This window comes from Orbicella faveolata, unplaced genomic scaffold (assembly GCF_042242905.1).
Source record: "Orbicella faveolata isolate gen_17 unplaced genomic scaffold, um_ofav_v1 contig_34, whole genome shotgun sequence".
NCBI lineage: Eukaryota > Metazoa > Cnidaria > Anthozoa > Scleractinia > Merulinidae > Orbicella > Orbicella faveolata.
In genome coordinates this window covers 9,752,163-9,779,424 of record NW_028301563.1, presented here as the reverse complement: position 1 = coordinate 9,779,424, position 27,262 = coordinate 9,752,163, and the positions used below count along the sequence as shown (strand labels likewise).

General features: G+C 38.5%; 2 protein-coding genes across 2 annotated transcripts; both read right to left on the bottom strand.

Annotated features, from left to right (window-relative positions):
• Positions 1-258: 258 nt before the first annotated feature.
• LOC149104690 (uncharacterized) lies at positions 259-7,704 on the bottom strand. Its single transcript, XM_089270933.1, has 5 exons — positions 7,629-7,704; positions 4,239-4,498; positions 2,699-2,819; positions 2,321-2,449; positions 259-1,260 (listed from the first exon to the last, which is right to left on the bottom strand). Exons 1-5 carry the CDS (start codon positions 7,696-7,698, stop codon positions 893-895), a joined length of 948 nt encoding a protein of 315 aa, XP_089127059.1. The 5' UTR covers positions 7,699-7,704; the 3' UTR covers positions 259-892.
• A 5,389-nt stretch (positions 7,705-13,093) lies between these two features.
• LOC149104689 (uncharacterized) lies at positions 13,094-22,494 on the bottom strand. The gene is made up of 6 exons (XM_089272253.1): positions 22,423-22,494; positions 21,723-21,901; positions 20,089-20,203; positions 18,185-18,545; positions 17,224-17,373; positions 13,094-15,771 (listed from the first exon to the last, which is right to left on the bottom strand). The coding sequence occupies exons 1-6, from the start codon at positions 22,492-22,494 to the stop codon at positions 15,635-15,637; spliced, it is 1,014 nt and encodes a 337-aa protein (XP_089128379.1). The 3' UTR covers positions 13,094-15,634.
• Between the last annotated feature and the right edge of the window lie 4,768 nt (positions 22,495-27,262).

The window sequence follows — 27,262 nt, the reverse complement described above, 5'->3', positions numbered from 1 at the left end:
CTTGTACTCTCCCCTCTCAAAAAGGAAGAATGATAGAGAACAAACAAAAAATCCAGCTGTAAAGAAGATATTTTGACAGGAAATTGTTAACTCCGTGCCCCTCATCTCCCATGATTCCTACAACATGAAACAATCAGTGTAGAAATACTTGTACGCCGTGAGCGACGGTCGAACTGAGCCTGCAAATGTCCAGTATTGAGGCATCACCCCTCACCCCACAATATAATATTATCGTTAATAAACGTTTTCCGCTTGGTCTTTTTTTTTGTTTTTTTGTTTTTTGTTTTTTGTTTTTTGTTTTTTGTTTTTTGTTTTTTGTTTTTTGTTTTTTGTTTTTTGTTTTTTGTTTTTTGTTTTTTGTTTTTTGTTTTTTGTTTTTTGTTTTTTGTTTTTTGTTTTTTGTTTTTTGTTTTTTGTTTTTTGTTTTTTGTTTTTTGTTTTTTGTTTTTTGTTTTTTGTTTTTTGTTTTTTGTTTTTTGTTTTTTGTTTTTTGTTTTTTGTTTTTTGTTTTTTGTTTTTTGTTTTTTGTTTTTCGTTTTTTTGTTTTTGTTTTTTTGTTTTTGTTTTTGTTTTTTTTATAACAAACCACGTGATATTCTCTAGAGAATTGTTCTTTTATCCATATAAAAATTATTTATTCACATGCACGGGACAATTTGAAAATTTGAAAGGAAGAATTCTCAAGAGTATCATCACATGGTCTGAAATGGGGCAACAAACTACCCAGTCGGAAAAGGTATAATGCTGAGTAAATTCCTTCTCTAATTCCATTTGCTTGTTTTTCGGGTACCCGGGCCTGTTAGCAATCGCAAAGAAAAAAAGACCAATGAAAGTAAACGTAACAGCTGTCACTTAATTTCTAGGTTTTACAGTAAGGTCATTTGTAACTGGATTAGTCAGTGCTGCAGTAACGGGCGGGACAATTCCCTGGCTGAAATAACTTGTAAACATAGTAGGAGCCGCAATTCTTTACTTGAATAGAGACTCGTCTGCCATAACAGCCGTCAAAATTGTGAATGCAAGCACTTCTCCTGACTTTACCCTCAGCTACCGTAGGATGAATACCATTCAACCAGACAGGAAAGGCTGCATCACATCTGTCCCTCAGTGGACATGTGGTCACCATTTTTGTACCTGCAGCTCCTTGGAAGCGATACCAGCCATTGAGGGCGTCGTCACATTTGTCGTTTGCGTTTACGTAGTCATATTTTCTTTCTGCATCTGTCAGATTTTGGTAATTTTGCCAGTGACATCCATCAACTTAAGAAAATACAAAAATGTGTAAATAAATATGTGATAAACGCAGAAAGACATTTGAACAAGCACGAAAAAAGTAAATCAATGGAATACGTAATTAAGAATTGATTCACGCTTTAGCGTGCATCATAGAGTTGCTCGATGCGCAGTCGAGAGAAGTTCTAGCGTCTTTAATGCTCTCCGATTTTTTCGTTTAACGTATGAAATACATAAAAGAACTAAATTTCCATTGGTGTAAATCCCGTGAAATAGGATGAGGTGTACTAATAGAACATTGTGGTATTCTCGCTATTGGACTGGAACTGCAACCATTAAAAAGTTGTGTTGGAAAATAATCATAACCGTAATATCTACAGAATGAGTGTCAGCAGCGCCATTCCCCCTTTCAATGTTGGAAAATGGCATAATGCAAACTTGTGTTGGACTAAAGTGTTATGTCAACATTACAAAGGGGTAGGGAGGGGCAAAATGCGAAAAGAATGACGATTTCTAACGCTTGTGACCATGGTTGTAGCTTGCAATGGAGGCTCGTGTAGGGGAATATCATCAAAAGGAGATTAAAGTCATTTGCATTTGAAAATACTTCCCGCATTAGCCGCAGTCGCAAGCTACAATCATGGACAAAAGTTTTGGGACAAATTTGCTCTTTTGGCGCTTTTGCTCACACGCCAGAGGCGAACACAACTTCACCTGCCTAACCTCGCCCCCCACCTCTCATACAATGTTGAAAACTAGTACCTGCAATTTCACCTGATTTTCAACATTGTGTTGGTTGGGGAGGGGGGACAGCAACGAGCTTTTAAAGGATATAGCAGCGTTTTTTTTTTTCTTTTTTTGTCAAACGTCAGTTCTAAAACACAGATAATTCGTTATATTACATGTGTCCCAAGGACTTTTGTCCACGATTGTAGTTCCAGTCCAACACCGAGAATACGAAAATGGCCAATTCAGGTGTGTCCCACACACAATGGGGGATGGAGCGGATAGCAACTCCTTACGGACAGGTTGTAACTAATTTTAAGCAACGAAGGATACTCATGTTATGAACCAAATTATATTGTACCTTCACAGGTTGCACCGTTCTTTACGAATCCATCTTTGCACTGGCAATTGTACGATCCATGCGTATTATTACACAGAGAGTTAGCAACGGCAGCACATGGCTTGTTCGGTGCATTACACTCATTGATATCTGGGAGATAGAATGTGATATAATTGTTATATTTAAGCCAACGGTCAAATATGTGATTTTTCCCGTCGGTTTTCTAACCCAACTCACTCGTACCCCGACAGTAGTGCAAGGGAGGAGTGGGTGGACAGAAGTACCCTGTGGGTTTTCGTTGTAGTAAGACATGGAAAGTCATTTTTAGCGTAATAATATCTCTTGGCTTGCTTAAAAGTTCCTACAAGATAAGAAGTTTTTCGTGTCTTTTATACCTACCGTCTTCGCAGTTTTCGCCCTCAAAACCAGGACTGCACACACATCGATATTTCTTACTTGTAAAACCGGACAGACAAGTTGCGTTGTTTTGGCACTTCTCCTGGTGCTTTCCACAATGATTCTAAATGAAAGTAACCAAAAATAGTTAGCTTATTCTTACTAATTTTCGCGAAAATTTCGGAGCTACATTTCGCGATTGCAGGAAAAAAATTCACAAGCAGATTTAATTTCACGGCTTTCCCATTACTTTAATCTCCCAGTTCCTTATCCGAGGACCCCGTTTCCCTAGAAGTAGTCTGCAAGTAGAAAATTTAATTTGATGACTGTACTTAAGGGGTTTTGGCGAATTTACAAGCTGAAGATAACGGTGAATCGGAGGAAGAGAGCGAACATTTTTACGGAAAAATAATCGACAATTACCAACGAACCCGTCACTAAATATCATTTAAAACTAGCCAAGGATTATTTCTTACATAGTCTGAGTTAAAGTTCCCATATTTTTTCGCGCTGTCAATTTTTTCTCGAGCATTAATTTTCGTGATTTTTCCCGAATTTTAAGACTCGCAAAAAACGCTCGCGAAATTAATTATGGTAATAAATTTACGAAGTCAAGCAATTGTCTCATCAACTGTTATTTGACCTTTGTCGACGTACTTTTGCAAAATTTAATGTTTTTTCTTAAGACCGTATCCTTAAGTCGCGAAATAAAACCTCGCGAAATTAAGAGCCGGCGAGGTCAAGTGGGAATGAGGTATCTTCGAATGACACGATACAGTTCTTCTTTACTTTTTAAACTGAAATTCTGTTACCCGACAAAAGGCGGAAGAAAAGGAGGTATTATTACACAAAAAACGAGTGTGATCTAAGCAATTTGTGATAAAATACTGGGATATTTTGGGTGCATCGCCTAAAAATGCCTACCAAAATTTACATGAAACCTTTAACGACAACGACTCTTTAGCCTAAAGAGTATTTTGTTGCAGCACAGTATCTTATATCGATCGCAATATTCTAAAATGGATTGGCAGCTAGCTCGAGAGACTTTGCTCAGAAGGCTGACGGTGTTTATACTGGAACGATGCTACCCGTGGTTGAAACAAAATAAGTCACCTTATAAATTTCTGTTTATCAACAGACTGCAATAATCAAAGCAAAAGGTTGCAATCAGCTGGCCAAACTGTGTCATGAGCCATGGGATTATTCGTTATATATTTATATACTGGTCGGATATGTACAGGTCAGCATTATCCTACCATTGTATTCTCTCTTTCATTTTCTTTGTTTAAACAATTGACTTTTGCCTTTCCCTCGCCCCCCACCCCTCCTCCCCGCTCCCCCCCCCCCCCTCCCGAACCCCTTCCTCCCGGCAAGGATGACTTGTGTTCTCTTCTGAGCTCCCGCTTCTTGTTTCTGGCTTTGGGCCTGCTTGCTCTCATTACTTGTTCAAGTCCAAAACGTTTGTGAGTGAGGGCTTCCGGTGGTAATATACAGCCTAACAAAGTATTGAGGGCGCAAAGTTAAAAATTTCATAGTTGCTTACTTCGGCGCCACGATAGTAGTAAAGCTGGTCGTCCCTCAGATACCCGTCATGCTCCAAGTGAGTGGAGTTATTCAGCTCACATTCATGTGTTCCGTTAGGATCTTTGTTCTTAATATTAAGACTGACACAGTTTGCATCCAGGTAGCAACGGTATTCACACTCGTCCAAGTCATTGACAATCATGGTTTTTATCCAGTGGTTCACTAAACGTTTCTTAGCATAGAAATAGTAGGCTGGAAAGTACAGCTCACGTCCTCCATCTGAAAAAAAATATAAACATGTTTATCTAGAGCTTATAATAACTAAAAGAAAATTTGAAACATGCTTTTATAATTAAAGTCTGAAACAAAAATAAATAGTCAAACATTTTAAAAAGAACAGAGTAATTTAGGAGTGAGTGATGAGGGTTTATGTACATAGTATCTCCTATCAACATGCAGTATATCTTTATTTCGCTTAACTCTCCACGCACAAAATTGATTTTTTTGCCAGACCTTTGTATAAACAAATCGGTGAAACTATAATTTCTAACCGGTTCGTTATTGTTGTGATACCAAATATATATGAAATAACTTCTAAGGGGAGCTAAGAGTGTAGTCGCAATTTTCTTTCCTGCTTGCTAAGTCTTGTGAGGATCCATGATAACTGCATGATTTATTTCAGAGTTTACCTTTCAGTGTCATAGCTTTTTTATGAAGAATTTACGAGGAAATGCGATAGTAAATCGAGAAATTTCAGTTTTTAGTGGACCAGATTAATTTTAGGTACTTTTCAGTCCCTTTTGCATTTTCTTAAAGCTAAAGATATATCAACTAGGTGCCTTGAATAACACTGATAACATCTTATTTATGGGAACTAGATAAAATAAATTTCACAATTCAAAGAAATAATGCAAACGCAGGTAAAATTATATCATTAGTTTCACTTCACCAGTACTTTCAAGTGTTTTTTCCCTATATAGTTTGTTAGAAATAATTAATTTTTCAGAAGAATTTTAAAACAGTCAAACAGAAGTTTGCAACGCGATGTAAATAATCTCAGTACAAAGTGTTTGTTTACATGTTACTCGTACCTCAGGTGAATTCTTTCTTAAACATTCGATGCTGTTGCTTTAATCGCTTACTTGTTGTTTAAATGGAATAGCAAACTACCAATATTTTGAAGACTGGACACCTCGAAGTCATAATTTAGAAATAATTAGCAAAGAACGTAAAAGAGGTCTGAAACTTAAAATCGATTTTTTAAAGTGTGAGTGACGGCTTGTTTTTTAATCTTCCCCTTGCCGATATCAAATGTAAATTCTCCTATCTAAGCATCGCACATTTCTCAGTTACTGTCCTTGTGAGAATTTGGTGGTATATCAATATGAATATCCACGGTGGTTTTGCCACCTGTCTATTCATACAGCATATTAATTTTCTGACAATAGAGACTGCTGATCAAGCTTTTTAAGTTTAGTTAGGAAAAAAATAATAATAATAGTTGTGGAACCCGAAATTTCGCTCTGTGGCAGGAGAATAAATCCTCCCCTCGAAATATTAGCTTTTGTGGACTGAGAGGTCTGATCATGTCTTATGGAAAATTTCCCTGCTACAAGACTGAAATTAGAGTGACATGGAAATGGCTAATTAATACGAGAGACAACGTCTATATTGGATTTAAATCATGAACTTATTTCAGTTTAGCTGCAGTTTTAGTCAAAACGGTTTCGGTAGAGGGAAATTCATCCGGGTTTAAATCTTTTTACAAAACAATTCGCATTTAATTCGAGAATATTTCTACTATTGCGTCAAACCCCTGCAAACTTTTAATTTTCGCTTAAACAACCTCTGGTAAGAGTATTGTCATTTTAAATTAGCGGTGGGTAATGATCAGGATCACGGCGGTTTTAGTTATTACAAATGAAAAAAGGAATAAAATTCTGTGTTCCTATGGACGTTTTTCCATATTTTTTTTCCCGTTACTTTCACGAGTGTTTCCGTAACTTGGTAGAAACGCTAGACGTTTGCTTCTTAAGTAGCTGACTATCACCTGCTTTACGATCTTGAATTAAAGTTAATGTATGCTACAATGTTTTATTTTCCTTTTCGTTGGTGAAAAAAAAAAAATACGAGAAAACGACGAAAGATCATTCTTTCATTTCTATTATCAAAATAGCAATTCTCTTTACTCGGGCCATCATAATGTCAAAAGCTTTAATTTTGTGTTTCTCTCGAAATATACAAGGAAGACTCCTACAGGAACGAGCACCAAAATCGAACAAATCAATAACAGAGCGGAGTTCTGTTGTCTACGCAAATTTGCCTCCATTGTGGGTGGTTTTAGACAAACTGTAACAATTTCCTCTGACATACAAGTTTCGATTTACTGGCCAAAATAATGTAGTGAAGTGTTTTAAACTTCTCACGCTAGGAAACGGACTGATTTAATGGAAAGCGTTTGCCATAAATGCATGTGTTGCATAGTAAAATTATGTTTAAAATGCGAGATAAGAAACTTGTAGGTAATTTGAATTTGGTAAACATGGCTGATGTACGTACGTTTCTCATACATGATATTGTATTCAGATAAGATAATTAGCAAAAGAATATTCGCATGTCGCATGTAACTCATTTGAATTCCAAAAAGGTATAACCTCTAATTATTTCCAGAAAATCCAAATTCGACGTTGTTTAATAGACTTAAATGGATCAAGTGATTGTCTAAGGATATTACGGTAACCACCTCACGTTAACTAGTAGACACCTTTTCCAATGAAGAGGAAATTGCTCGGCATCAACCTTTATTCAAGTGTTCATGGTTTCTTCAAACTGCTGTCATTTGCTTTTTATATTTTAGACATAAAGCTAGTTTAAAATTAGTCTCACTTCCTCGCTGTACATGCTGACAATGCGTAATTTTCCAGAATGAAATGGTTATGAACACAAATGCTTCCAGCATTCTATCACATTGCTTCCAAATCTATGGCTAATTGGAGATAATCAGCGAATGTGTTGGCCCCCGATTCAAACGGAAGACTTCAAACTAACTCCTGATCACGACCAGAGGTAGATAGGCCTGTTTAGATACCACTTAATTTTCAAAATTGGACAGAATATTGTGACAATATCAATGGATTATACGCTTGATTTTCTTTATTCTCTTGTCGTGTCCGCCACTTGACAATATTAATACAGCATGGAGAGATATGACGCCGACTCTGCGTAAGTCAGAATGGAAAGGATGTGATGCTAATTCGTAGAAATTCGGTATAATTTCCGACAATAGATTCGTTGCACAAATTATCAATAATCCTAATTTAACAGCCATCTTTAGCCCAACTGAAGAAGCCTGAATAAGGATAGCATCTATAAAATACAAAGCAGGTAGAAAGGAAATTTTCAAACTCACCCTGCGCTCGAGTTGGACAAGGGATTACTGAAATCCATGACACGAGAACGAAAAGCAGAGAAAAACTCATTCTTAACCTGCGGCGAATGTCTCCACTTAATAAGTCCCAGATACAAGTCAATACAGTATTGAATAAGCACCAGTGCTGTCTAAGCACCAGTGATGTCTGGTCGAATTAAGCTCCAACAAAAGCTAACAGCGACTAATGAAAGATGGCATTATTTGGCTCACAGTTAAAACAACGCTCAGATAATAGGCGTAAACCAATCATGTTACGTCTTCGCTTGACAGCTTATTCAGCGCATGTAAACTTCCCATTCTAGTTGTGAATTTTTGATGAAGAAATAGAATACGGTTATTCAATTAATTATTAATGTATATTTTTTTGCCTACATGTAGGCTGGTTGAATATATTCGAACGAGAGCCATTCTAGTTTAAGTTCGAAATAACCCACAAAGTTAAGCTAATTCACTGTCCTCAAGCGATTACAAAAGATATTTTTTTGCAGTTACACCTTAGATAGAAGAAGAAAATAAATTTCCAAAATTCCGGTTCTCCTTGTAAGAAATATGATTCTTTCTTAAACTAAGTGCAACGATGATTGAGTTTCTGATTCCCGCTATCTAGTCTCGCATCAAGATTCTTTATTGGTATACTCTCACTTGTTTGAACGTTATTATTGTGAACAGGATGGTCTATCAAAATTTTATTACATAGACACGAGTGTTTTACTGGAAAATATACCACTCGCAAAATTCATACGAAACTACATCCGGGACTCGAGTGGCGTATTTTCCATATCCTCACTATTGAAGATATCGGTGATTTCACTGATATCAAGTTTGTCTCTTAAATTGTACGTAAATTCGTTGGTGTACGGTCGAAACATCTTCGGGTCGTCCTCGAAAGCCTTCGGCAATCTTTGGCAATCTTCGAAAATTTTCGGAAAATGTTCGGCAACGTTCGTGTGACCTTCGGAAATCTTCGAAAAGTGGTCGAAAATCTTCGAAAAATCTTTAAAAACGCCGTCGTCAGCATGTCTATATAATAAAAAGAACATTGCACGTTAGCTCGATGATATGAATTTTATGTTCTCGTGGCAAGAACAATATCTCACCCGTTCGCTGCGCTCACTCGTGAGATATTGTTCTTGCCACTCGAACATAAAATTCATATCTTCTCGCCACCGTGTAATATCATCTATGCATCCCTTGTTAATGATTTTTTTTGCCTTTTCTTTCTTCCCACATGATTTCGCTCCTACATTTTTTCCCTGAAACTATCATTTGCTGCAATGAGAAGTTCTAGATTTTGAATACCACAGCAAGTTAAATGTGATTGAGAAATAGGTGCTAAGACATCTATCAAGCCCATGACAAAAGTCTTCCTGGTTAAAGCTTACACTTCCTCCGGATGTCTGAAAACTTTGCCTTTTTGGAATTTTGCCTCAAAATATCAAGTTTATGCTGATAGTTTCCAGACAGCACTTGTTCCCTTAAAATAATCCAAAATTATCCCTTGTCCCATGCTAATGACTGATTCTTTGTTCCCAAAAATCGTTTAGAGTCTTCAGCAAGCAAAGAACGAGAAAGATAACGATTATAAAGAACTATTAGTTTAGCTAAACATGTTATCAAGATTGAAAAAATTGTGATCATTATGCGACCAGTGTTTGTTCTCACAGTTTGACATCGTCATTATTAGAAGAGGTTATATTTCTATTTAAGGAAGACTCGCCAAAAGGGTTGTTAAAGAAACATAATAAAATGCGCAAACAAATTTACTAAAGAGCAGTTCTTAGAAGGATTAATTACACAACAGATGTCTTTTGTCCGCCCACCACCGTGCATGTTACTCAAGCTAACTAACTATTTTTCCAAAGAAGACGTTTTATTTCCGCTTTGTGAACAGTGCGAGACAAAAAAAGTTCGTTGAGCTTTAATATGAAAGAAGATATAAAACTCGCTCGATATATGTACAACACAACACAATTTTGTTCGTTCAGTGACCTAAGCTAATCCTGCAATTATCGAAAAAACGTTTACTCAAAAATTAATGTTTACATATGTACGGAAAATAACGTAGCTGTTCCAGAAGAGAAGTTTTCTTGGTCGGAAAGTTGAAGCGTTCAATTCAAGGAAGAAGCTTTCCAGAGAAATGGAATCGACTGCATGTCGGTGGCTATAATCCCGTAATTATGAGGAAAAAAAAAAAGAAAAACGTTTTACTCAAAAACATTATGTTAACATCTACACGGAAAATAAAGCACCTGCTCCAGTAGAGAAGTTTTATCCTTCCTGAAAGTTGAAGAACTTGTAAAATTAAAATATTAAACCTTTGGAAAAACTTAGAGATCGGCTCATCCTTGATCGTTAGATTATCGATCAACTTTGTTCTCTACACGAGGAGCCGCGATTTGTACTTTTTTATCGAGGGTTATCGTTAAATCTTCAAGTGTCGATAGCGATCAGCACTAATTTTCTCCACATGTTCGAAATACTTGTTAAGTAAGCATTCAGGTTAAGAGCTTTTAAGAAGATGACTACAATAAGTGAAATATGGCTGCTGATATGCACGCACTTTCTCCCAACTGCTAAATGCGAAAATGTATGGAGACAAATATGTTAGAAAAGTTTGCGCGTTTGGCAAATTTGAAAGAGAGTTACGAAATTTTTATCTCGCCACGTTTCACAAAGCATGTTTTACGAAGGGTTTTCAACACTCTTATGCTAATTTCATACTTTTCTATCGGCGTCGAATGAAAAGTTAGCTTTTAACGATAATAGATTCAAAAGTCAATAATATTTATAATTTATAACCACTCTGCATAATTTTAGTAGGTTGTCGTGCAGGAAGTTGAAAAGTAGTCAAACAACTCCACAGCAGCTACTTTCTTGAAATTTATCCGACACGATTCAGTTTTAACTTTGCCAAACGAACTGAGCCACTCTTGAAAGGGTTCCGCTAGGCTGAGTAAATTTGAAATGCCAAATGTTAACTAAGATAACAATTTTATCTTTCTTCAAACAAAAAAATACACTTGTATTTCGAATTTACAATTCGAATGTCACACAGCTCTGAATTAAGTGCGTGCTCTGGGGTATTGTTTTGACGTATTTCTTAATATGTTGTGTATTTTGGAGAGCTCACTAGAAAGCTAAGGAAGATAATTAAATATTATGACGTAGTGGATATAAAGATGTTTTAATTTGACTTCCTCCCCAGATGGCGATCGGCTTTTATTTTGCAGCATGAAATTACACCTACTCTAAAATTCCTAAAAATGCAATATTTTGCAAACAGACCATGTTGGTTTTTGTAGCTTCACTGAAAATTTACTCATCGTTATTTTACATATTAAATATTAAATGCGGTTTCCATTTTTAAATGTGTTTATATTGAATGATCTACTGACGTACTCAAACAGACGTTAAAAATATTTTCATACCCGCTAAATAGCCTAAGTTACTGTAAGGAGTACGTTTAATTTTCCAAATTTGTGCATCATTAGGAATAAAACATTCTATTTACTACGATATACATATTGGTCTTAGCTTTTCTTTGTGGAAATTGCGGTCACTTTGACTTCCCGTTAGACAGTTTTCCACACAAGATTGGAAACATGATCACGTCTTTGAAATTAATATCTATGTTGCTTTTTTTTTCCTAATGGTTCATGCTGAAGTTGGCACGTTTTATAAATATAAGGCTTTATAGATATTGAATTCGTATCCGAGTACGCTTTGAGATCTTTGAAAACATGTCCAAACATGCGTTTTAATACCAGTCAAGAAATGTTTTTTCCAGTGAAATGTTTTTCAAGGTGGAGCACGCATTAAGGCAAATAAGAATTTTAATGTGTTCTATATCTCAGCCTAGACCTACAATAACATGTATTCAGGCTAAAATAAGCATATATGCCAAGTTTGGATATACTATCAAAGGAAATGTTTTCCCACGAGCTAAAGGGGTGAAGGCAGTTTTTATAAAAGGTAAATAATAACAATACATCGAGTAAAGATATGAATTTTTCCCGAATCTGTAGGGGACATAATAAGAAACAAGACACCGAAGCAGAGGTAATGTTTCAGCGATCACAAGCTTTCGACACTGTCACAGTGTCTTTGTCAAGTGAATATGGCGGGAATATATTTGTCATGTGAGCTTGAGTGAACCAAGTCACGTGCCAAAACATCTCTGTATAGGGCCGGAAGTTCAAATCGACCGTCTCGATTGGACTGGCACAGAATTTCCAAGGCCTCATAAATTCTTCTTCTGATCAAGTTGTTTTCTTCTCTTGCTATGACAGTCGACTTATTATCCTCTAACTTGTGGTCTGTTTCCCTAAGGTGCTCTCCAAAGGCGGAAAGTATCAATCTAGTAGTGTTACAACGTTTCTTTAAACGGACCGTGCATGGGTAAAAGGGTCGGGCGGTTTCCCAGCATAGATCTTTTTACAATCAGCACACACTAATTTGTGCATGACGCCACACTTCCTTCCATCTGTTGTGGGATCTTTAGAATGTACTAGCTGTGATCGGAGAGTATTGAAGGGTACATTGTAGGTGTTTGTACCGTGCAGCCAGGGAGCAGCGGGTACAGGTTAACAGCAACGCACCCCGAGTGTCCCTCTCCCCCATGTACAAAGTGTATCGGAGAAAATCTCTCGCACCTTCCGCAAGGCAAACATGTACTTTGACCCTTTCATGCTTGATTTTGCTCCAAAAAAACCGTTTTTATTACCGTCATTTTTTGTATTATTATTATTTTTTTGGCATGCCATGTTGCTAAATTGCACTAAATTTTGCTAGGAATACAATATTTTACATTTCATCTAGATTTTCGACTATTTTCCACAGTCTAATGAGCAATGTTTTACTTTAGCGCATGTGCATAAGCCATTATTTTGCTGATGCGTTGCGAGTTTTGTCCTGCCTCCTTTTCCTTCACTTTTTCTCTCTCTTTCTTTTTTCACTATCTTCTACTCTTTACTTCCTTTCTATCAGCTGCAACAGATTTTGTACTGACAAATGAGACATTGATCAATTATGGAGGTAATGGCCAATTTCACCAGTAATAGACCAATTTCGATATATTAAAATTCAGCCTAACACAATAAACCTCAGCACGATGTTCTGGGCAATAAACCCCACAAACTCTGTAGTTATTCCCTTGAGCCTCGTACTAGTACTGAGGTCTATTGCTTTTGGCTGAATTTTAACATATCGAAATTGGTCTATTTTGCATCAATGATTGAACATTTGTTTTTCCAGTAGCTCTGTCAGCATTTAGTCGATTTTCAAAATGGACACACGTATAGAAAGCTCTGTCTCTCTTGAGTTTGTTGTTTATCAGAGCAATCTGCTGACGTAGAAATTGATGACGTCACAATTAGTTCTTTGTCTACCTTTCCAAATGTTGTTGGGGACAATACTGGCCGCGAAAGGGTTAACTTGTAATACGATTTTTATTCAATTACTTTTTTATTATTATTTTCAAATTTTTAACGATCTTTTTTTTTTTCAGGTAAATATTACATTTCTAGATCATTTTTGCTCAGATCCTTCTAAGTCAGTTTTGATGATTTTCTGACTGTAAGAAAACAGGTACGCAATGCGCACAAGTGTATTGAGATCAGTGGTGGTTCTTGTAATCTGATTGGCTCTCAATGGTGCGATTTAGTCACGAATCACATTAATTTTACCCTTAATCGCATCAGTTTTCCCAGCCCAAAACTAGAAACTAGTAGCACTTGAAAACGCGGGAGAAGCAAGTAAGATGCGTTCGCTTATACACATAGAGTCAAAGGAATGAACCACCCGATACAAAGGTGTCCAAGTAAAGAAAGCTTATCTACACACATGCACATATCGCTGGGATATCTGTCAAGGAAGTTTTAAACCTTTAAAGGTGTTCATTAAAACCCTGGGACGTGTGCACAGCGGATTACTTCATATCCATTCACAGTTTTTGTGTACAACAGTTATGACTTCTCTCTGCTAGGGTTGGGGAATGCAATTAATATTGCGGCATAGTTCACAAGAATTCATCCAGCCGACCACAACACTGCAAATTGGTTTCATAAAACACAATAAAGCACCACCTTACTTTCTTGCTCGGACTGTTCAATGATAATTCAATTTTCTCTTTTTCAGATCTATCTTCGTTGTTCCTGACATTTTCGCCGTAATGTACCAAGAATTGTCGAGGTAAAGGTTGTTGTTATTCATTGTGGTAGATGCAATAATAAACTTTATTATATGGCTTTGGCTTGTGGCCGATATAACGCGCGCTCTGATTGGTTAATTGTCACTGAATTGTAGGGCATTATTCTCCCGTAATGCCCACGGGCCGATTACGGATTATGCAAATTAGGAAGAGCCCGGTTCTGAAAATTCAAGCGCATTGAAGCGATGAAAGCCGATTAAAATCAGTACGAGAATATCAGTAGCTAAAAGTTTAGAGATATTTCTTTAATAAAATTTATATAGATGACTTACCAGTCGGTAACCTTGGCGGGCACTAGTGAAAAACAATCAAAGTTTGCCTAGTCTTAAGTAAAGCTAAAATCGCTAAGTAAAAAACACCATCGGCAGATCTGCCATGCATCCTGAGCAGAACACCACAAAGAAACTTATAAGTTATCATCTTAGTCACAGCAATTACCGAAGTATTGAACTCCGTCAAAGTTCTCGTCAAATAGATTCCCTCGCTTTGACACAAGCAAGTGTAAATCAGCTTCCAGGATCATCAGATGTAAACAATCGGGCGGTTTCTGTCGGTAGCAGTGTTTCTGATAACTGCAGACGTTCACAAGGCTTGAAATGTTCATCCATAAATCCCAGAATAAAGAAGGCGAAGATATGTTGTCGAAAGCGAATGCGAAGATCGAGTTACGCTTATTTTGAGCTGTGCATTCTGAAGCATTACTATTTTCTTTCACCGAAAGACGGTTGGTTTGGACAATTTTGAAGCACTTGCTGTCTTTTCTATATGCGTTGACGTTTCGCCCCAAAAGTTGGAAAAACTTCCCCATCAACTTGTGGTACCACGATACTAAAATACGTTTTTGAGGCTGTGACAGTGACTTTTCCGTAAAGAAATGAGTGTTTTTAACGGAACACGTAATACAGCGGTGAAATTCACTGACTGTGTAGTTTTGCCCTAGGTTTGAGACGATGAATGAATCGGTAAACGCGCGCATCGCCGGATGTAAATTGACGACTTCCGCTCGAATGATTTTTCTCTTTATTGATGAGCCATATAATAAACAACTTAATAACCTCGACCGTTCGGTCGTTACGGGAAAATCTCAAACCTCGGCCTACCGTATTGACCTCGCTACCGCTCGGTCAATACGGCAAGGCCTCAGTTTGAGATTTTCCCGTAACGACCTCACTCTCGGTTATTAAGTAGTTAGTGTTATCGTTTGTCTCACGATGTAGTCACTTGAGATGTAGATCGCGACGTTTCGACTACATCGTGAGACAAACGATAATACACTTTATTATGTACCAAGAATTATAACGCACGTGCCCAGCCATTGTTCTACTCATTAAACCTTTTGCTTAGCGACGTTCTCGCTGCCATTGCCGTCGTGGTTTTCTTGAGAAAACATTAGTTTAGTTTAGGTATCATCGACAATATCGAGAAAATATTTTCAGCTATAGCTGAGAAAATCATTTGCAAGTAAAAGCATGTTAATTTTTCTTCCTTAAGTGGTAGCAGTGTTAAATTGTTTTTAAGTTTCGACTCGTTATTGTGTGTTTCTCTAGAATACTTCTGGTGAATGATCCTGTAGTGCTGGTCTCTCAAAAGAGATAAAATACCTCCACCTCACTAGGAGTGAAACGAAAACTTCCAGCTAGAATTGTTTTCTGGTCTTTTACTCCACTTGGACGATTGTACGAGAAACCAATCTGTGCATATGAATTAATATTACCATTTGCCTTGTCAGCAATGTAAATATCGTGCCCTCCACCAAATGTTGGACCGTAACTTGGATTCATGTAAATTGCTTATGATGGGTTTTCACCTTACTCTTAAATGGCCTTAATCCTTCTTTATTGCTTAAAGAATAAATAAAGGCCTTGTCAGTAGTGCGATATCCACCATGATGGCTGGAACTGACATCTGTATCTCCTACGGTATATAAAAGAAAGAAAAGGGAATGACTGCGAAATCGAAGTGTTCGCTCGGTCGTCTAAAAACGGCGCAATTGGTCAAAATACTCTTTTAATAGAACTTTTCGTCTAGCGCGCTTAATTTTCACGGGCCAAACTGGCCATTTAGATATGGTATACCATAGCATAACTTTTTCTTTAGAACCTCTTATTTGATGAGATTTTGGTATACTAGATGAGTTAGGACTCTCTCAAATCAGTTGAAATTTGGCAGGTAAATTAAATTGCGATACTAGTATTTTTCAAGTGGTCAAGAGGTAGACGAAACGTCCTTACCTCAAAATGAATTTTAGCTCAGAGAAATGATTAAAGCGAAAATCACAAGCTGTGAAAACATGAAATCCAGTCAAGTTTCCTTCTTTCTGTACCGGCTCGTTTAAAATGCACAATTTTGCATAAATTCCATATGCCAACTTGGTTGATTAAGTAGTATTTCGAACTTTCCTAGATTTCACAAAAAATATGAACTCGCTGGAACTTTTAACCCTCGGACGTACAAGCGAACTCGTACCCCTACCGTGGTACAAGGGGGAAGGGGGTAGCGGGGTGGTGTGGGGTGGATGGGACCTTCCCATTGGGTTTTCGAGCGAAATAAATTTCATTGACTTGATAGCCCTGAGCTTGCTCTAAAAGATAAAATCATTTTTGTCGGTTATGATGTCTATGAGGTCATATGACGTTCAATGACGTCATTTGAACCGACATCTTGGATCCGCCATCTTGGATTATTTTCTTAAAAGTCAAGAAATAACGGAAATAATTCATGAATTTGTACAATTCTATGAAGAAAACTGGAAGAGAAAAGTTGATTTTTGGCTAGGCCTACATGAGATTTGATGGCTGCAGTAACATCGTCAAAAATGATGGACACGCAGTTGACATATCAAAATTTTCGCAGAGAATGAAGGAACAGCTACTGAAAGTTTAAGCTCCTTACAGTAACTTGTATTTTCAAAACTTTGAAAAAAGCTTATGGGGGTGGCATCTCCAACCCCTCTCCCCTTGTACGTCATAGGGTTAAAGTATGTTTCTGAAAATAGTTCACCAAAAGGGTCTTTTTGACGTTATAAAGAAAATTCGAATTTTCCGACTTGCTATCAGATTCTCCATATTTAGGGGCAGTGGTTCTTAATGACGTAATTTGACGTCAAATGGCAGCATGACCAACAAAAATTGTGCCATCACTCAAAGCAGGGCCAATGCTATCTATTGAAGGAAAACGATTTGGATATCCCATTACAACGACAACCTGGAAGAGCCCAATCTCGATCGTTCTCGGGGCCTTTCCCCCAGAAACGCCCTGGGAACAAGTTTGAGGAGAGCCGGCCCTTGTACTCTTGTTGGGTATGCGTCTGCATGTACGTCTGAGGGCTAATTTAATATTTCGTTTCCTAGATCTAGTTCAACTTACCACAATAAACATACTTTCCGTTGTAGACACTGTCCAATGAACACCACAGGGAAGAAATGTAACTTCCATCTGTGGTACAGTGGTGATAGGTCTTCCCCTCAAAGTTGAAAGGAAAGTAACAACATTTCCCTGGCGATGGACAAAGACTCCCTGTGAAAGTCAATGATGTTCATTATCTACCAAGGGCTGATTGAATATGGTAATGAATCGAAATCGAGCTGTTTTAATCTTGAGTGCAATGTTCTTTAGGGAGGCGCGGTGGCCTCATGGTTAGTGCGCTCGTCTCCGGATCGAGCGGTCCGGGTTCGAGCCCTGGCCGGGGACATTGTGTTGTGTTCTTGGGCAAGACACTTTACTCTCACAGTGCCTCTCTCCACCCAGGTGTATAAATGGGTACCGGCGAACTAAATGCTGGGGATAACCCTGCGATGGACCAGCATCCCATCCAGGGGGGAGTAGAAACACTCCTAGTCGCTTCATGCTACAGAAACCGGGATAAGCTCCGGCCTGATGGGCCACTTGGCTCGCATGCAGACTTTTTTTGCAATGTTCTTTAAAGGGAAGCACAGTAGTGTCACAGAGTTAGTATGCCAAGAGACCATGATCTTCGATTCGTTAGATCATGGTCGTTTAGCATGGTGGACTCATTACCAAGTGGTCTGGGTTCGAACCCTGGCCAGGGGTATTCTGCTGTACCACTTTGTACTTGGAAAAATTTACCTCTTTCTGCCAGATGTATAAATAAGCACATCATATTTCTCTGTCTTATAATTTAATTAAAAAAAAAAAAAAAACAGATTCCAACAAACCAACTAAAGTAACCAGCCACAGACAAACAAACTGACTTAATGACTGACACACAGACAGACAGACTGACTGATTGACAGACAGAAAGACACCCAGACAGAACAGTATGCGGTAAAGTACTTGAATGGAATAAGGAGGTAACATGGTCATTTACCCCATGGAGCGTCTGTGTATCCTCCAAAGACGTACTGATTACTTTCTATGATTGTAACAGTATTTTTCTTTCCATCACAACGGCTGTGAAAGGTAAAAGCATCCCAGCCATGTAAGGAAGCGCGGTAACACAGCTTCCACTCAGATTCATCCCCAACAGAGGGCCCAAGAAAATGCAGAAGATGAGTGACATAAGATGCATTTTTCGACAGTATTGTCGAGCTTATTGGGAGCTCTGAAATAGAAAGAGAAAGTTTAAAAGTAAGGTCGTGATGGGTTAATAATATCAAATAAAAATACAGTCCAACCTCTCCTCGAATATCCACCTCCAAATCTGTAAATGCTTTTGCATTATGCACAGTTCACTTGCTCGCATGGAGAAAGAGAAATGCATATACATGTTATACCATAATACGGACTCTCATCTACCGCGACGGGGATCTTGTGCAACTGATGAATTTGAAGGATGACGCACTTGTAGCGGGTATTTTTTTTTTTTTATACACATATTTGTTATATAACAACTTAGTAGTTTCGCATATTTTCCCAGCGAAACCGACCTCACACTTGCAAAAGTAACCTTCGCGTGTACTTTCACATTCACCTCCGTTTTGGCATGGATTCTGCCCAGCGCAAAAATCTATGGCTTCACCGAGAAAACAAAAACAAAACGAGAAAGAATTAAGAAAAACATGTAAATGCAGCTTTAGTGACCAATCCCACTTTTTGGCCAACGGTATGAACGGATAGGCAGAAATTTTAGCAGAGCGATCCGTCGGTGAGACAGAGGAAAAGTGAGTTCTCTCCAATATTTATAAACTTTTCCTTTATATTTACATCCACTGACAGAGCCTCAAAGCGTTACAGGTTTTCTTTACCTGCACAGACATGGCCATCCCAATGGCATCCGGCTTTACAAGTGTAAATGTATGGCCCAATAGTATTATTGCACACGGCATTTGCATTACAACTGTGAATTTTTTTTCTTTGCACTCGTCGATATCTCAGTAACAATATAAAATTAATACTCATATACAAAATAGTCAAAAAAATATGTACAATGTCTCGACGTATTTCCAATAATAATACTAATACTAATAATAATAATAATAACAATAGTAATTTTAATAATAATAATAATAATAATAATAATATAAATTGAGGGTAGCACACAACAGTAATCACTAAAAACCAGTGGCCTTCATATAAATATTTACAGAATAAAATTAAAAATAAAGAACGATTATTCATCAATATGCAACGATAATATAAAAAACTAAGATATGAGACACACTAAAATATTAAAAAACAAAGCATTAGAATAAGTCTAAACTAAGAAATTTAAAAATTTAGGTGATAAAATGGTCTACTTCCTTATAACTGTTCATAAAATGTTTAAAATTACTGAGAAATACCTTCCATCCTCAGTCTCCCGTTTTAATCGGGGGCAGATAAGGTTTAATTGAAAAACATTGACCGAAAAACGTCAAACAGCTGCGTGGCACTGGGTAAAGACTTGCATGAAAGTGGTCAGTAAGAATAATCATGAATAAAAGTACCATATTTCGGGTAATGTTTCCAGACGTTTCGGGCCTGGCCCTTCGTCAGTGGAAAACCATGTTCGTCGAAATCAGTGCAACGTTTGCATAAAGGTTTAACTGACCATGCCAGCTCGTTCTTCCGTTCACGTCTGCATTTCTAACAAGCATCTTGGTAAGATACGATGGACACTCCCCTAAAATTGACCTCCCGACAATAACACGGAGGAGGGTTGTAGAATTACTGCTCTCCATCCCAACCCATAAAGCCACCTGAGATGATGGCATTAGTGCCAAATTACTCAGAATTGCTGCACCTGCAATATTACCAACGCTGATTGTTTATCGTTCAAAAATTATTTCTTACCAAGTTCACATTGGTCACCTGTGAATCCAGAGGAACATAAACAGCGGAATCCTTTGCTGGTAAAACCCGTTTGACAGGTTCCGTTGTTCTGACAAAGAGCGTTACCACAAGCATTCTAAATTAACAAAAAAGCGCAATTAAATCGATGACATAAAATCTTCAGCTATTTTTAATCATTACTCCGCCCATTGAATTAGGTAAAATACACACACATATACCCTTGTGGTTCTTTTTTTTTTCACAGTAACCATTGGACGTATTCAAAATAGCTTAAAAAAAGCGTTTTTTTCTTTTGTTCAGAAGGTGAAGTGGTGTTTGAACATTATGTCATATCTTCGTCCACAAGTGGTTTAGTAAATCACTTCGTGCAAGAAGTGGATCAGCTAATTATATATTTATAGTTTTTTTTTTTCTTTTTTAACAATGTCTCTTAAGATCGCCGAGAGCTTAAGCAAATGAGGACCGTGGCGATTGACCGAGCACGAACCCAAAAAAAAATGCGTTTTTTTTATCATTATTATTCGTTTGCACGTCGTCTGGGATGACTTTCAAAAGTAGTTCGAAAGTTATTATTGAGCTATGTAATGACCAATTCGGAGATCCAGCTGTTATATGTCCAGGAACCCTACTGGGCATTAGGCGTCAAATAAAAGCGTAAAATTTTAATTGTGCCGGTTTCAGATGTTGTCTTTTCTTCTATTAAAATATACTAGAAATTCGAAATTCACGAGCAATTAAAATAGAGTAGAAAGTCTTTGAAGGCTCTTTTTCTTGAGCCAAAAAAGTTACTGTACAGTCGAAGCCCTTCATTTAGCACTTTCGTCTTCCCATCCCCTCCCGGCACATCAACGAGTCAAATATGCGAGGGTATTCGCGTGGAAGGTAGACGACGTTGTCTGTTGAATGTTGATTACTACTTCAATTGACAAATGTTGCAAAAACATTCTTCCGTTTTAAATGTCGACATTTCATTTAAATGCAGAGGGAGACCGGTCATGCAAAATTCTGACGTCCTACATACAATTGTTCCATGGTACACGTAGCCTTCTGTTTTCACAAGGTCGCTCTCGTGTTCTTTATGAGTTGCATTGTTTAAGTCACAGTTGTGTGTTCCAGTATATTCAAAATTAACGCTGACACAGTTGTGTTCTAGGTAGCATTGCAGTTCACAAGAATCCTGGTCCAAAACTTTGATGGCTCTTATCACGTGATTAATCAGTCGTTCCCCATAGAAGAAATAAGAGCCTCCAATTCACGGCATTGATCTGAGAGGTTCAAATAATCTCACATTAGCTCTTTGCCGTTAGCCTACCATTACTGATAATATGTATGGGTAATCAAAACTTAATTAAAGTTAATCAGAAACCCATGACCAGCAACCTCAATCTCACATACTAACCTTGGATTCAACCCTTTCCCGCGCCCTGTCTCTAAAACGACCAATTAGAATGCAATTATAACAATATTCCATTGTTGTCAGGCAAGCCGCATTAAATAACAATAGAAAGAAAGTTGGCTAATATAACAGACCAATTTCGTAGATAACACCGGGGGGACAGAAGCTGATGTAAGAGTTCGCATCAGCAAGGCGAGAGTAGCTTTCCAACAGCGGAAGAATGTCTTGAGATCATCACTTCTCGGCACCAGCACTAAAATCAGGATCTTTAACAACATCGTGAAGCCTGTATTGCTCTAGGGAGCCGAAACCTGGAGAACCACCGTCGCCACTATGAAAAGAATCCAGACTTTCATTAACATCTGCCTCAGAAGGATTCTTAAGATACGCTGGCCAGACATCATCAGCAACCAAGATCTGTGGAAACGAAAGAGACAGCAGCCTATAGAAGTTGACATCTTTCAAAGACGCTGGAAGTGAATCGGCCACACCCTTCGGAAGTCCTCATCTAACATCACAAGGCAAGCCGTCACCTGGAACCCTCAGGGGAAAAGGAAGGGGGACCGACCAAGAAACTCGTGGCGCCGTGACCTAGAGGCAGACATGAGGAGAAATGGCTACACGTGGGGAGAACTGCAACGACTGGCCCAGGACCGTGATGACTGGAGGGTGCTCATTAGTGGCCTTTGTCCCAGACGGGGCTACAGGCAATGATGATGATGATGAAAATTCAAACTAAAACAATAAACATCAGTACGAGGCACTGGGGAATAACTTTAGAGTTTGTGGGGTTTATTCCCGAGAGCCTCGTGTTGAGGTCTATTGTTTTAGGCTGAAATTTAATATATCGAAATTGTTCTATTCGAAGCAAACTTCAATGTTGTTTCTTCGTGCGAATAAGTTCTTCTTTAGAGAGCAATGACGGGGGAGGTTGTGACCCATGTACTGCTGGGTGTTGTCAAGTAGTTTTGCGCTTCTTGGTAATCCTCGCGTATTCTTATCGCCACCATCCGAGATCGCATAACATAGTTCTCAATCTCTGTTTTCACCCTGAGAACGACCTTCTCCAAAGAATCCAAAGAGCTCTAAAGCTTTTCTTAATTAATAAGCTATTTTATCAGACTAATCGAACAACATACGGCTCCCGATCGCTTGCGCGAGCACGATTCGATCTTTAATTTAAACATTTGACAACTTCAAGAACAGGAAAAATGTTTATTCAACCTCAAACAAGCTCTCTGGGCTGTAAAAAGGGAAGGAATCCCCCTAAATGTTCAAGAAAACAGACGAAGGACATGAGAATATGCGTCGACATCGCAGGCTATTTTTAACCGTAAAATTGAGCCCAGGTGGTCCGCGACGAAAACAGTATTGCTCGCGGGAAATGCTGTTTCATAAATAGAAAGATACGGGAAAGGGTTAATTGAATCAAGGGTATAATTCATATGGAAACTCTGGAGTTATGGGTTCCTGTGAGTTAATTTAACGTCATTCCCGTTAAAAAAGAAGCCAAAGTAACTATTATCCAATAACCAGTAACCAGTACCCATTATCCAGTAGAGAAAAGAAAATAACGGTGGAGATGTTAATTTATAGCGTGAAAGGTGTAAGAATAACGGGCTAATTTAATATCATATAATATAGTGCGTGACAAATTGTCCTCAGGTCCCCTCACTATTCAGTTATCACTCACTAACCAGCAGAAACACAGTGGTCTTAAGTTGGAAGACAACTGGTTTTAGGATCGCCAAAACCGGTTTTGATTAGGACAAAAACCGGTTTCGGGTTTCGGCAACAAAAACACGGTTTTGGGATCAGCAAGAACCGGTTTTGAGATCGGGAAGAAATGGTTTTGGGATAAGAAAAAACCGGTTTGGATTCGGCAAAAACCGCTTTTGGATTCGGCAAACATCGGTTTTAAGATCAGCAAAACCGGTTTTAAGATCGGCAAACACCGGCCGGTTTTGGGATTGGCAAAAACGGTTTTGAGATCGGCAAGAACCGGTTTTCATATAAGACAGAAACCGGCTTTCAGATCGGAAAAAAAAAAAGAAAAACTGGTTTTGGGATTGGCAAAAGCTGGTTTTGATATCGGCGAAACCAGTTTTAAATCGGCAAAAACTGGTTTTTATATCAGCAAAAATCGGTCTTGGAATCGGAAAAACTGGTCTTGGGACCGAGAAAAACTGGTTTTGGGTTCTGCAATAACCACTGGATTTTCCTCAAAACCGTTTTTTCCGATATCAAAAGCGATTTTTGCCGATCCCAGAACTGTTTTTTGCCCATCGCAAACCAGTTTTTGCCGATCCCAAAACCAGTATTGAGAACAGTAATTATCGGTTTTACGATCGGCAAAAAAACTCTTTTTGATAGCGGCGAAAATCGGTTTTGGCATCGGAAAAAAACGGTTTTGATATTGGACAAAAACTGGATCCGGGACCGGGAAAAACGGTTTGGAATCTTAAAAATCCACTGGGTTTCGGTGGTTTCTGCTGACCATTGCCGTAAAAATTAACATTTCTTTAGTGAGACACTGTAATAATTTGTTTTGGCATGCACTTTTTGAGTATCGTATAGTTGCTAATTAAATTCAGTTTTGCGTTTTGCGCTTCACGAGTATGTGTTTCTCAATTGAAGAGTTAAAAAAGCTAGGTATGCTGTGCAACGCGTTGTAGATGTCGGTGTGTAACCAATATAGTCCATATCGCTTGAACCGCATTGTGACTGATGATTTCAGCTCCTTGGGTTTTAACATGCTTCTGATCGATTTTTCGGCTTAGGAACACGGGTTTTAAAAGTATTCCGTCTTTGTTACTAAGGAACTGTAGTTGTTTCGTCGTGCTGTTGGCCGATCTCTGATGCTAAACGGAATGATGATGATTGCGCTTTTATCGTTTTCAATGCAATTCCCCTTTAACACGCTGGATCTGCCGTCAGTGGCTTGATTGTTCGTGAATCTCTTATCAATTACGTTTGTAGGGTTGTCGGGATGTGTGATTATAGGCATGAAAGAAGTTTAGAATTGGGAATTATTTCAGGTCCAGTGAGGAATTGACATTTAACAGTACAGTTATTATTTTAGTTATTATTTAGTTATTTAAGTACACGTGGAAGGTAATATTCTACACCATTCACCGGCACTGAGATGGAAGATTGTTTTGCAGAAAAAAACAAAAACAAAAAAACAAAAAACAAAATAGCAGTTTGATTTAATTAGCAAAGATCAAGAAATCTTCCGGTGATGCCATTTGATAATGCAACCCGAAACTGGAAGTAATTCGATGCAAACGTAGCTACTCTAGATCAACGACGCGAACTGGAATTCTCAGGGGCTCTCGTATTCCAGGGAGAACGACTGATTAATAACGCGGTAAGAACCGTCAATGTGTTGGACCAAGAACACACAAACATGACTTCAACAATACAACGGATAAAAAATAAGCATGGCAAGGACCAGGTGAAAACTGCCGCCTATTTATACCATGGGACTAATGCAAGTGAAGCAACTAGGCATTTTCCTACACAGACCTCTGCAAGGTGATTTTCCGATAATAGTGCAACGGGACAACCACTTGTAAAGTTAATTTATAATCAGTTCACTGTGCATCATTGTTTGATCACTAACGGTCTTTTTCTTTCTTCACACAGATATAAGCATAGAGCTAGACCTCACCAGCACTTCCAAAAATTCTACATTCTTTTTTTCTGGGTTTCTTCTACGGTTTAAGTAAACGCGGTTAGCAGAGGGTTTGGATCGATGGAGTCTAATTGATAGCTGAGAAGCTTGGAATTGACGAGGTGTAGATGACCGAGCGGTAATCAAATCTTCGCAGTTGAATTCATACTCATTACTCCCACCTATTTGAACAACTTTGAAATCGGCGACAGAAAGGATCACGTGGCCATCAAATGGTGAGCCACTAAAGAGACCGACACTTTTCACAGTGCCAAGCGTGTGAGTGTTTCTATTTTGTCCGAGGTACTATTTCACCTCACCCGTTTGGGAATTAAAAAAACACGCTACCAATGTCGCTGCGACCTTAGACATTCCATTAAATGGAAGAACATTCTCTCCCTCTCCCAAATCGGCTGTGAGCTGAAATTTTTGTATGAACTATCGAACTCCCCTATAATACCAGTTATGTTCAAAGCGTCGTGTCCCCTACCAGTTTTGATTAAAATTTATTTGCTTCCTTCCACTAACGCCTTTTTCGCCAAGTCCCTATAGTCACCTATACTGATGACGTCGTTTTGGCGTGCACTTGAATCTGTATCACATGTGACGCATGCCTAGTAGTGTCTATTTCAACACCTTTAAGCTCGTGATCAGAAATAAAATCTATATCGACAAAAACATGAACCCTATCATATTCAGTGCCCTTTTTAAATTTACCATAAAAATCAAAGCCGACCCACCCCGTCGTTTTACCCAAACCAGTAAAAGGTGGGTCTTGTGGCATTTTAGGACTATGCATAAAGTTATTTTCTCCCACACACAAGTATTGATCATCCCTTAGTTCTGCTAGGATTTCTGGTCTGTCCGGAGATGGAGTACCCAAATATCCTCGTTCACTGTGAGAATGGTAACTATGCTACTCCTAACATACCCTTGTGTTGTAACTATCATTTAGCGCAAATTTCGTTGAACATCAAACATTCTGTGGTAGAAGTTTCAACGTCTTTCATTTCCAGATAATAACCTGAGTCTGCAATACAAGCAGTCTGGTTGTTGACATAGACGTCACTGTACTGTGATCCCATTTTTCCCAGGGTCTCCATCCACTCTCAATTCGAGCCTTGCAAGCATCCCTCAAGTCCTTGAGTTACCCAAGTCTCTCATTGTAAGCTTTCACTGCCTCCTTGCCGTAGCCCAGAGAAGCAAGAAGCTCTACCAATGTTGCCGCGATACCAAGTAAAGCCCCTGCTATAATCCTGATTGGACCAAGTACGGCCGTTCGTGTGACTATTGCGGCAATAAGTGTGGTTAGGCCAATTACTCCAGCAGCGATGCTCAACGAGGCTGCAGCGATACTTGCAGGATTATTATCTCTGATGGTAATGTCCAGTCCCCAGATATTAAGACCGATTGACAAAGTGTCGGTGAGTGCCCCAAGTACCTCGAGAACGGAAGTTTCTCGCAACCGCTTACTTGCTTTGGAAAAGACTTTGCCCACCCGTTACTCAAAAGAGGATATCTGTTAACATCAGCTTTAAATGCTTTTTTTTTTTTTTCAAGGCTTCCTTTGCTCTTTGAATGTTGGTTTGGTCGATGTTTGGTTTCCTGAATTCAAGCTCCAAAACCTCGGTATACGCTTCAACAGCTTTTCTGACGTTTCGAAATTTCTTTCTGTTTTTGACGTAGTCAACTGTTTTCTCCGACACGGGCAAAGCCACTCCTCCTCCAATATCCAAGAGATAATGTCAAAGCTGTTTGCGCAAGGCTTTCTTTGGCTTCGTCCAACTTTTCCTGTTCCATTAGGGATATTGCGGCCAGGCTACGGGAATGGGACTTGTAGGTGCCAATGAGTGTATTGGGTATAGATGCTGCCATGGATTACTTTTCGACTATTTTGGTGAAGGAGGCCAAGCCAGCACTTGAGTAAACATACGATTTGAAACAGAAAATTGCCGGACATTGCAGGTTTATTAACCAAAGGCAAACCAGCGAGGCTTTGAAGCCCATCATTTGTGAGGTGACTGGTCCCTGCTTAGGTAAGAAATTGTTATAATTAACACATTTCTCAGTTATTGTCTCTCATGCAAGTCTATGTCTTGTAA

Excerpts from the sequence above, each read along its gene's own strand:
- LOC149104689 (XM_089272253.1), bottom strand. The coding sequence starts at position 22,494 with ATGGTGGCGATAAGAATACGCGAGGATTACCAAGAAGCGCAAAACTAC. Across the intron at positions 18,546-20,088 it reads AGGTGACCAATGTGAACTTG|ACTGTGCATAATGCAAAAGC; the intron begins GTAAGAAATAAT and ends GCGAGCAAGTGA. Across the intron at positions 15,772-17,223 it reads CGGAAAGTATGTTTATTGTG|GAGATACAGATGTCAGTTCC; the intron begins GTAAGTTGAACT and ends TATATACCGTAG.
- LOC149104690 (XM_089270933.1), bottom strand. The coding sequence starts at position 7,698 with ATGAGTTTTTCTCTGCTTTTCGTTCTCGTGTCATGGATTTCAGTAATC. Across the intron at positions 2,820-4,238 it reads ACTACTATCGTGGCGCCGAA|AATCATTGTGGAAAGCACCA; the intron begins GTAAGCAACTAT and ends ACTTTCATTTAG. Across the intron at positions 2,450-2,698 it reads GGGCGAAAACTGCGAAGACG|ATATCAATGAGTGTAATGCA; the intron begins GTAGGTATAAAA and ends TCTATCTCCCAG.